Source organism: Tachypleus tridentatus, chromosome 7 (genome assembly GCF_004210375.1).
Source record: "Tachypleus tridentatus isolate NWPU-2018 chromosome 7, ASM421037v1, whole genome shotgun sequence".
NCBI classification, from domain to species: domain Eukaryota; kingdom Metazoa; phylum Arthropoda; class Merostomata; order Xiphosura; family Limulidae; genus Tachypleus; species Tachypleus tridentatus.
This window is the reverse complement of record NC_134831.1, coordinates 194,478,128-194,489,887: the sequence shown is the minus strand read 5'-3', so window position 1 is coordinate 194,489,887 and position 11,760 is coordinate 194,478,128. Positions and strand designations below refer to the sequence as shown.

The window sequence follows — 11,760 nt, the reverse complement described above, 5'->3', positions numbered from 1 at the left end:
ACGTGTCAACCTTCCTAGGTCATCTTCAGGTTAAGAAAGAGAAAATCTTAAAGTGACCATTGCTGGAAACGTCTTAGGGGCGAGAGTATAAACGGGTACAGGATTGTAGGGGGCATTGCAGGTGGATGTTAGGTTATTAATTAGTACAGGTATAAAGGTGTTTCTTTATATTGGTTTAATTTTGGTTTTAGTTGCTGTATAAGTAGAGCTTCTTTGATCTTGCATTTGTTTATAGTTGTTTTATAGTTGTATAGTTACAGTGGTACCTTGGTTCTCAAACTTAATCCGTTCCAGAAAGCTGTTCGAAAACCGAATAAATTTTTCCCATAAGAAATACTGTAAATTAAATTAATCCATTACAGACCTCCAAAAATCATGCATGATAAAGCATTTTAAGTAAAATTATTGCTTATTTATACCTGTATAATAATACTTACATGCATAAAGTCAACCACAAAACTATAAACACAATAAAAAACAAATGAAAAATTAACTGCACTTTACCTGTGCTGAGAAGAGCTGATGGCACAAGTGAAAGGTGGTGAGGAACGTGGAGAGTAGGAGGGTTATTATTGTTTGGAAGGGGAGTCACATTCCATTAAAACGTCTGGTAACTCTCCTTCTGGGGTTCTTTCTCTTTTCTGTCTCTTTGCACCACTATAACCTGCTTGAGACTCACTGGACCTATTTTCTCACTAAAAACATGTCTAGTGAGGTTTGTTTCTGCCTGCATTTTAAAATGTTTCTGAAGTAAGACATGGCATTGTCATTGAAAAGGTTTATGCTGTGGTTTGCTACAGCTTTGTCAGGGTGAAAGTTTTCCACAAAACTTTGTAACTCTACCCATTTTCCACACATTTCCTTGATTAGTGAAGTAGGAACATCCTCCCTTCCCTCCTCCTCATCTGAAAACACTTCCTCAGTTGCTTTCTGTTGCTGCTCCTTCTGAAGGTCTTGGAGTTCTTCTGTGATGAGCTCAGTGTTATGGTCTTCCACCAGCTCCTCCACATCATCACCACTCACATTCAAGCCCATACACTTGCCTAGTGAGACAATATCCTCAACAAGAGGCTCAGCCTCAAAGCCTTCAAAGTCTCTCTCTGCTACTGAGTCTGGCCACAATTTCTTCCAGGCTGAGTTCATGGTCCTCAAAGACATTTCCCTCCAGGCTTTGTCTATGATCCTCAAGCAATGGAGGATATTAAAGTGATTTTTCCAGAACTCTGTGAGGGTTAACTCTGTGTCAGAGGTCACTTCAAAGCACCTTTGAAACAGTGCTTTGGTGTAGAGTTTCTTAAAGTTTGATATGACCTGCTGGTCCATGGGTTGAATGAGAGGAGTCATGTTAGGGGCAAGAACTTCACCATAATAAAACTGTACTCCTCCAAGCCTGGTGGGTGAGCAGGTGCATTGTCAATCAGAAGAAGGGCTTTGAGTGGCAACTGTTTTTCCATGAGATAATTCTTTACACTTGGGGCAAACACTTCATGGACCCACTCCATAAAAAATTGCCTGGTTACCCATGTTTTACTATTAGCTCTCCACGTGATATTTAATTTACTTTTTAGGACATTATTTTTTCTTAAAAACCCTTGGGTTCTCAGAATGGTACACAAGCAAAGGCTTAAGTTTAAGTCCCCGCTTGCATCACTACATAACAATAGAGTTAGCCTGTCCTTCTTTGGCTTGTGTCCTAGCTGTGACTTCTCCTCCTTGGCGACGTAGGTTTTCTTTGCCAGTTTCTTCCAAAAGAGGCCTCTCTCATCACAGTTGAACACTTGTTGGGGAATAAAACCCTCAGCTTCTACATAGTCCTTAAATTCCCTAACAAATTTATCAGCAGCATCTTTGTTAGAACTGGCACCCTCCCCATGTCTCACCACACTATGTATACCACTTCTCTTCCTAAATTTTTCAAACCACCCCCTACTAGCCTTAAAGGCATCACTTGGATCAGCACTCGTTCCAGAAGTGTTTTTCAGGAGGTCAGCCATGCAACTGCTTTGCTTTCTCACAAATGATGGTCTCAGAAATGCTATCACCAGCTAACTGTTTTTCGTTTACCTAAATCAACAACAGTTTTTCTACCTCTTCCATTGTTTGTGATCTTTGTTTCATAAACACTGATACACCTTTTGCAACATCAGCTCCTTTGATGACCTCTTTATTTTTCAGTATGGTGCAGACTGTAGACTTTGCCATACCAAGAGCAAGGTCAGACACATGAACATCACTCTCATGAGATCTTTTTCACCTCTATTGTGGCTCTAACAACTTTTCTTTTTGGTTTGCTCCTTTCATTATCCTCTTTTGACTCCATGGTGGCTTATTTAATCAGAATATTTAGAAAAACAACAAAAAAAGAAAAAAAATGAAAACGTTCACAGCAGATTTTAGTGGGGTTGTGGACTGAGCGACAGGTGTTGGTAAAATGTTTTGGGCAAGCTTGGCGTGGGCCGAAAATGGTCGAAGGTTCATTCAGGTCATCAGTTGGGTTATTTTGGGGGTTCAGGCCATGACAGCTTGGTTCAGGAACCGAGTGTATGTTTGACAATCAAGACATTTTTTTCTCAAACAAAATGTTCGAAAACCGAATTGTTTGAGAAGGGAGTCATTCGAGAACCAAGGTACCACTGTATCTGCATGTTTTCTATGGTTGTGTTTATTTGAGTTGCAGTGTTCAAAAAAATGTGTGAAGACGTTTTTTTTGTGTTCTTTAAATTTAGTTTCAATTTTTCTGCTTGTTTCTTCAATAAAGAAGTTGTGGCAATTGTTGCATTGTATTTTATAAATTATGTTGGTGTCATGTTTGTCAGTGTAGTTTTTACATGATGTGAACTTTAGTTTTTTATCTGGTTTTTGAATAAATTTGGTGTTTACTGGAACGTTGCATTTTGTTATAAGTTTTTTCCAAATGTTGGTAATTTTTTTGCTGATGTTGGGAACATATGGTACACAGCAGTATAAGGTTTTGTAGTTTGTTGTATCTTAAGATTTACTGTTGTTTGTTTGTTGTCGGTCTAGGAGCGTGCGTATAATTTCTTCCACAGTTTTTTGAGGAAATTTACTGATGTTAATGAAGTGTTTTATTTTGTTGATTTCATCATTAATTTTATCGGGGCAAGCAGAGTTTTGTAGCTGTATTTATTTGGTTTCTTAAAATGTTCAGTTTTAGTTTTGTTTTATGTGCTGAGTCCCAGGGAATGTATAATCCAGTATGGGTGATTTTTCTGTGGTTTTCTGTGTTGAATTGTGTATCAGTTCTTGTGATCTTGAGGTTGAGAAATGCTGTTTGATTAGTTTTTCTTGTTCACAGGTGAACTGAATGATGGGAATGTATAGAGTTAATGTAAAAGTTAAAAGTTGAAAAAACTAAGTGTTTGTTCTGTAGATGTGAATCCAGCAATTGTATCATCAACATATCTATACCAGTATAGTGGTGGGCGTAAGGCTGAATTGATCGCTTGAGGTTCAATCTGTGTCTTTTTTGATACACATTTAGTTTTTCATCCACATTAACTCCATACACCCCAACATTAAGTTCACCTGTAAACACAAGGAAATTAACCAAATAACATTTCTCAACCTCAATAGCACAAGAATTAACACACAATTGAAAACAGAAATCCACAGAAAAATCATCCATACTGGATTTTACATTTCCTGGTACTCAGCACATGAAACAAAACAAAAACTCAACATACTAAGAAACCAAATAAACACAGCCATAAAACTATGCTCACCAGATAAAATTAACGATGAATTAGACAAAATAAAACGATACTTCATCAACACCAATAAGTTTCCTCCACAAACCGTAGAAAACATTATACGCACACACCTAGACAGAAAGCAAAATCAACCAACTAAAGTAAATATATCTCACGAATCAAAAAATCACGAAACCATATACTGCTGTATACCATATATTCCTGACATCAGCAAACAAATAACCAACATTTGGCAAAAACTAGTAACAAAATATGACATTCCAGTTAATACCAAATTTATTCAAAAACCAGGCACAAAACTGAGGTCTATACTATGTAAAAACTACACTGACAAACATCACACCAACATTATTTATAAAATACAATGTGATAACTGCCACGAATTCTATATTGGAGAAACAAGTAGAAAAATGGAAACCAGATTCAAAGAACACAAAGTCACCTTCACACGTTTTCGAACACTGCAAGTCAAATAAACACAACATAACCATAGAAAACACTCAAATACTAAATAAAGAAACAAACATAAACAAACGCAAAATTAAAGAAGCCTTACTTATACAACAACTTAAACCCAAAATAAACCAATACAAAGGAACACCTTTATACCTATACAAATCAGTAACATGACATCCAACTGCAATGCCCCCTACAATCCTGTACCTGTTTATACTCTCTACCCTAAGACATGTGCCCGGCAACAGTCGCTTGAAAACTCTTTCTTTCTTAACCTAAAGATGGCCTAGGAAGGCTGAAAAGTTGTTCTCTCCTTATAAATAAGTGTTAATACTCATACCAGCCATTCTGAGATACAGATCTATAGCTAGATGAACCATCAAACTAACCTACAGTCAGGCCAAGTAAAGATGGTGTCTTTGATTGTCTTCTTATTTCTCATTGATTTCATCAAGAAGACTGCTTTTTTCATGTTGGTCACATTATATTTGGTCTCTTTATTCAATATCAGCCAAAGTTTAAAAACTCAGATAAGCTCAGTAGTACATTTCCTGTTCAACCTCATCTTACTTGTTACCTGAAAGATAACCAAGTTCACTTGAAAATACCTCAAAACTAAAAATTAAAAAAATAAAACCAACAATTTTATTTTTCTACTAGTATACTTAAAACATAAGACAGATGTACTTTTCTCTCTGCAATGACCAGCTTTGTTTATTTATTTATTAAAGGGTTTTATTTCCATGATCTATATTAAAGAATATTTTCTGTGCATTTTAACATTTTAGTTCAGCACTAATGTGCTTAACCCTGTACTTTACTTCTGTGAATAACTTATTTGTTTTGTTAAAAGGGACCATCTTGTAATTTGTTTTCATATAATGGACAAAAGATGTCTATCATTCCCCATAACTGTCATGATGTATTATGGTTGTTTGAGCTAGGAGATTATTTCTTCTTTTTCAAAGTTGAGACTCAGTCTCAGTTTGAAAACATACTTAAAAGTACCAGAGAGTACAGAGTGCTCAGTCATCTTACTGCTACATGAACTATACATAATATACAAACACAGTTTACTGAAGTCACACTGAAGAATCATATTAAACCAAACGTTTCAGCTCAAAATATTGTTACTTGTATTTATATTTTTAAATAAATGATTTTAATACCTATATCAGTCATTTCTGCTGTAGATGTAACAAAGTTTTATTTCTAGTACCTGGAAGTGTAGATAAAGGTTTGTAACATTATTTTTAACAAAATATGTGATGTGGTTTCATTAGAAGTAGACTTTCTTTGGTTTATGGAGAGACAATTGCACTTGTAATTTATAAACATTTGTCATTGTGTTATTGACCTTCATCCATCTGGCTCTGAGTCTGCTAGCACAGGTTTTTAGAAATGAGGCTATTCTGAAGAGCTAATTATTGAAACAAAGGTACACACCCTCCTTCTGATAAACAGTTCTAATTCTATGGCTTCATCTTCTACTGGGCAGATCAATATGTCATCTCCACATGACATTACACTCGTTAAGCCTTCAATGGAACTATTACATGTGCACTATTTAGTTCATGCAGATGATAACTGATATTTGTTCATCCTGAAGTTTCATATTTCATATGTGTTTAGTTCTGTTTAAATTTCTGTACAACTGTCAGCAATACACATAAAACAGTGAGAATGTCTCTGTACTATTTCCTATTGTGCTTTATATTAAAAAAAATGTATTACTTAACTCCGCATTTGTGCCTTAAAATACATAGATAAGCATTTGGATCTTAGCACTGTAATAATTATAAAACTAGACAAAGTATTCTTGAGGACTTTAAATAAAACATTTTATTTGACAACCCTACCATCACATAGCCTATTAAAAAGAAATAATGGTTCAGTCGTGGTGGCTCCATGTTTAAAACATTTAAAAAAAAAAGGCAGAACAGTTGCAATCATTTTAAGAATTTGCAGTAGAAGCGAAGAGGTTATTTGTATATACATCCACTAAGTTAGTAGCTAATACCTTCCTATTGAAGTTTCTCCATTACAACATCTTTGCACAGGCTTTAGATATACATGTATCCATATATTTATCTATCTACATATTTCTTAAGATATATAATTTGAAAAGAAGTAAATGAAGGTCAGCAACCAACATTGTAAGTTTACACACAGCAACAAAAAAATAGAATTTTAAACAAAATTAACAACATCAAGGCTCCTTTGGTTTAATCTTATTCTACAAAATTAATTTTTTAACAGACAGATGGATACATAGATCTTAAACCTAGCAATCCTTCTGACACGTAACCTATTTACAACATTAAGCAACACACAATGAACTGTTTAACACTAGATAAAGTAGAAACAAAAAAAAAGTTGGACAGATTTTAAAGAAGTGCATTGAAAAGTAGGTAAGAAAGAGAGCCTTAAATCTTTATGTATGGTTTTTCTCCATGTGGCTGTAACAATTAAAACTGGTTAAATTTCAAAGGCTCAAGATTTCTTGATCGGTGGAAAGCTTCTTTCTGACCATTTAAATTTAAACATTTCCCATGCCACTTGTATACTGGTTGTAATACCAACATATTCCTGATCTTGTTGGAAGTTTTTACTATTTTTTCATAGCAATAAAAACATCTTTTTTTTTTATTTCAGAGGATCTTTCCATTAACTGAAAACACTTTTTGAGACAAGTTTTGAATTACATCAACATTCCACAAAGAGAATATTTATAATTATGTTTATTCTGGAAGATCATTTAACGTCAACCAAGCACCACGTTTGTAACCTTCTATAAACACACAAACCTGCATTCTTAGAATGTTAGTTTTCACTGGAGTAACAGACAAAAATAATTAGTTAAAAGTATCCTATAAAACATGAATTTACCTGTAGACAAACAACTGGGGAAGTTTTTATATAAAATATATAAATAATAGCATAAAAATCTTTGTGGCCTAAGTGAGGGAGAAATGTTCATTTACAAAGGCTGAAGTGTTTTACCTAAGTGGCAGTCAAAACTCAAAACTCCAAAAGATACTTTTTCCCTTTTACAATGAAACAACACTTCTAGTAGTGAACATCAAGAAGTGGCCTCTGTACACCAAGGATGAAAAGGAAAACTATTTATACATATATAAGGCATAAATATCTGAATAAAATGTATTAATTTTGCAAAATTTTAGCTGATAGAATTAACAAAGTAGTAAATTTAATATGATGACATTGTACACAAAAATAAAACAACCTTTCAGTGGAGTAATAAAAAACATTTAAAATCTAGATTAATTCTGCATGGGCTTTAATTAGCTGTGTTAAGAGATAGGTTGCATCTTTTTCCCAAATTTAAGCTTTTTATTCAAGAATACTTGAAGTATAGTTTTCTGTATGATTGAAAGTGAAAGATATTCTTGTACTACGTTTTGTAATAAATCATCACTTTCAGAACCCTATTTTCCAGTTAAAATGTTTGATAAAGAAGTTTTAAACACTGTGAATATATACACACACACACACACACACACACACACACACATATATAATTACAGGAACTGCAGAACAACAAGGAACTAAATGACTAGACAAACTCCTACTTTGGTGATGTTTTATTGTATAGCTTTGATATCTTATTGCACACAAAAAAACAACCTGGCACCAAATTTCTGTGCTATGCATAGTAACTAAAGATAAGACTCTGCTTTTTATATAGAATATATTAGTTAATCATGCCTTCTGCAACTCTTACATTTTCCACAGATCTTTTTGGTGGTTGCTCATCACATACTTATGCCAACAGTATGCACTGTAAATCTAGCATCTGACGACTGTTTCATTGTCACAGTCACATGAGTATCTGCATGGTTATTATTTATTTAGTCATCTTTCTTTGATATATTAAAATCTAACATACTCTGTTTTCTAATCTTTAACATATAGAAAATGTCATATCATACATATATATCACGAATACATTCATGTACCCCTTTATTAAGTACCAGTAATTTTGTCTTTATATCTAATGGTCACTATGCATTATTTGCTTAACCACTTTGAGACTTGTTAAACTTGTTCATGACTTGGCCAAGAATAAACACCTTTGTGTTTTATTTTAAAAATGTCAGAAGTAATTTATCATTATCTAATACTGATACCATCTCTTACTTTGTCTTTATTACAGTCTCTTCTTTCTTCTATGGTCATGTTCTACCTGAGTCAGAAAAACAACTTTGTAATGAAATAAACACATTTTCTACATCAGTATCTAATGTTGAATGTCTTGTTACTTAAATATACTGTTTGTGTTTACCAGCCTTGTATGCCATCTTTTCACGTACATTCAAACTGACTATGAGAAACAACAAAGTTTGATGACAATGTTCTATTACGAGGGTTTCACACAGTCTAAAGAAAAACTGCTTCAAAAAACTAAAAGCTAAGCTTTTGTAAAGAATTATGATGAAATTCTCAACAATATACACAAGTCAGAATAAAATATTTATAGTATCAAATGGTGTGTGCATGTGTGTTTAAGTTTAAAAACCTGAAAAGGCCTTGCCAATCCAGCAAAAGGAAACAAAACAGATGCAATATTGATCAAAAATGGACACATCAATTTAAACTAACAACAAACATAAAAAAGAAAGCTGAACCTATTCAACCTTTGACAGGAAAGTTTTTCCCTATTTACAAATCTTCAAGCTTTCAAACTCCATACACTGTAATTGCATTTTTGTTTGTTTGTTTGTTTTTCCATGTAGACTGATGAATATTTAGTAGCATAATTTTTGTCCTGGTATGTTAGCATTTCAAAACCACTAGTTCTAAAGTTAGTACTTACTTATTGCAAGAAATAAGTCAAGGGCTGCATGGATACTTTTATATGAAACCCTGTACATGTACCTGTGTCCTTGTTCTTTACTTATGTTATTGTTTCTCAAGCTGTTCTAAGTAACTATTTTATAAACTTTAAATCTGCATTACATAACAAATATTTTACTTTGCATGACTTCTGAAGTGTTTAAGCTAAAGAAACTCTAGAGATGCTCGTAGATCTTGGCTTAGTATCTATAACAGCATGACAGTAACGACTATGATACCCCTCTGGGACCTAGAAAATATACAAGGAATATATATTTTTAAAAATTAACTGATGACTTAAATTGTTAAAAAAATATAAATCAATGAACTTTTGGAAGAAATGTTAGAATAAACAAAAAACAATGCCTTTTTTGTTGTTCTTGTTCTCAATTTAAAGACCAACTTTCACTTGAATCAGAAAATGTAGCTGTCAATTTTAAGTTGTATGTTATTTAAAAACCATCATGTGACCAGTTGAAGCATGGTTCAGTTATGATCAAGATTACAAGACATTTAACATCATGCACAATCCTCAATTTCATGTTGTTGCTGACTAGAAAAACAAAACCAAAATTCCAGGAATCATGAAGCAGACACACACACAAAAAGAAAACCTAAGTTGTTTATGATTCAAAATAGGAAAAGAAGTTAAAATTGCAAGGGCTGAATTTTCTAGTAAGAGAAAAAAACACTGTGCTTACTTTTCCATTTTGTTGCTTTTTTAAACTTTCTTCAGAAGAGGTATTCTGATTACACGCGCTATTTGAGAGAGAACTGTTGTTTAAGATGCGAGTGTCTTTACCATCTACATCTTCAATGACTTTGTCTTTCCCTAATTTGAACTGACACGTACCATCCTTTCCAGTGACTATATTTGATTGCAAATTCTGTCCAACAGAGAATGATGACAATAATTTCTCTCCATTAACAGAATCTCCATTCAGATGTGTCTTCTGAAAAGGCTCTCTGGTAATCTCTTGGAACATTATGCAAGTTTTATCTGTTAACTCTGAAAGAACATAATAAACCATAATATGAATTTGTACTTTAATAGATATTATAATAAAAGCTTGCCTTTATTTTTTAGTTTAAACTGTCTAAATAATTTATTTATAATAAATATAGCTTTGTATTGTATTTGATGTTTATGGCAAAGTTACTAATGTTATCTGATGCCATCCATAGTGACGAGAAGGAATGCAGCAACAACTTATAAAACACTAACCACACTATAAGTTTGATTGTCAGTCTAATAATGCACTGTAAACTGTAAAAAATGTTTTATGTTATTGCATAGATTCAAATCTAGCTCTAAAATCCAGAACTTTACCACCAGACAAAATACTGCTTTGAAAGTTAACTAAATTAAAAACTAGGACTATAACAAAGGACATACATTGTTAGTTACTAATATTTAATCATAAATCTTTAATATGGCAATAAAACTATTTCTTACCTGAAGCAGTTTTGAGAGCTCCTTCAGGTTGACTTGGGTTTAAACTCTGGGAAAATCTTATGTTCTTATTGGCAGGAGATACTGGGCTAGAATCACTGCTTGATGATACAGAGCTGTAAAGACCTGTTACAATACCATGTTATTTTAAGTTTTGCTCATTCTAAACAAATATATTATGGGAAAAAACAAATATATACTCATACTTGAAAATCCTTATTGATATACACTTGTGCTCTGATTCTAATATAATCTAAATTTAAAATCATATTCATGTTAAAACCAGAACACCATTAAATCACATGTCATTTAAGTTTTAAAAAAATTCAGTTTGAAAGCTGCCTTATTCACATTCCCAAATCAATATCCTAAAACTTCTGATCCTCTTGGCAACTGAGAAAAAGAAATCATATACCAAAATATTACCTTCTTCCTCAGTTGGTGAAAGAGAATAGAATGTATGTTGGCTTTTAACTTGTTGAAAGGGAAGCCATGTGTAACGTATGGCACTTAATAAAAGTATTAAAAAATTTATAAATATATTAACTTTTTGTATTTATATTAAGAATTCTTCCTTAACTAATGTTTCACGTACATCTCATTCTTTACCCAATATCTTAACACTTTTAAAATATATTTTATTGCCATGTTTTTAATTTGTTCATTTACATTTTTTCTTTGATCTTGCTTTTAGATTTCTACTAGTTTCAACAGATTTTCAATTGTCATTGTGTATTGAATACAAAGATTTATTCCTGCAGTATTCATTATTGTAAGTCTTTGGTAAACCTGGTTTTAGTCTAAGGAATTTTGTTACAATATTTATATAAAATTTTTTGTTTGTTCATATTCTTATGAGCAGTTTTTCTCTGTTTAAAGAGTGTGCAATAATATATATTATTTTATTAATTTTTTATTTCCTCACTTTTATCATCTTACATATTTTGTAGTACCATTTTTGTCTTATTTCTCCAAGTAATCTACCTGTGACATTTAAAATAAAACTATTTAAACTTTTAAGCCAAGTAAAAATATAATTCATGTTCTGTTCCTTTAGGTGAACAGAAGCAGAAAGCAATGCTGTATGTTTCCTAACATTCCTGTTTTTCTACTGATATCACGTGCCAATTGTTACTTGTTGCAAGTTCTGTTGCATGTGCTCTCCAAGTACATTTATGTTGAATATGCCATCAAATCATTTTATATTTAAATTTAGGAAATTCTGTGACTTCCCTCATCTTTTAATTCGTGAATTTTTTATGT

The 11,760-nt window shown here is 32.7% G+C and overlaps 1 protein-coding gene across 8 annotated transcripts in view; it reads right to left on the bottom strand.

Annotated features, from left to right (window-relative positions):
* Window positions 1-6,006: 6,006 nt before the first annotated feature.
* The window catches only part of LOC143257621 (uncharacterized), an 89,317-nt gene continuing 83,563 nt past the window's right edge, over window positions 6,007-11,760 (bottom strand). For 2 of the 8 annotated variants that reach the window (XM_076516624.1, XM_076516627.1), the window contains exons 12-15: window positions 10,501-10,623; window positions 9,746-10,053; window positions 9,184-9,294; window positions 6,007-8,394 (exon numbers count right to left, since the gene is read on the bottom strand). In XM_076516624.1, the coding sequence (XP_076372739.1) occupies window positions 9,205-9,294; window positions 9,746-10,053; window positions 10,501-10,623 (521 nt within the window). In that variant the 3' untranslated portion in view covers window positions 6,007-8,394; window positions 9,184-9,204. Of the gene's footprint in view, window positions 9,295-9,745; window positions 10,054-10,500; window positions 10,624-11,760 lie in introns of all 8 variants that reach the window. The other 6 variants (XM_076516625.1, XM_076516630.1, XR_013031966.1 and 3 more) reach the window with 5 other exon arrangements.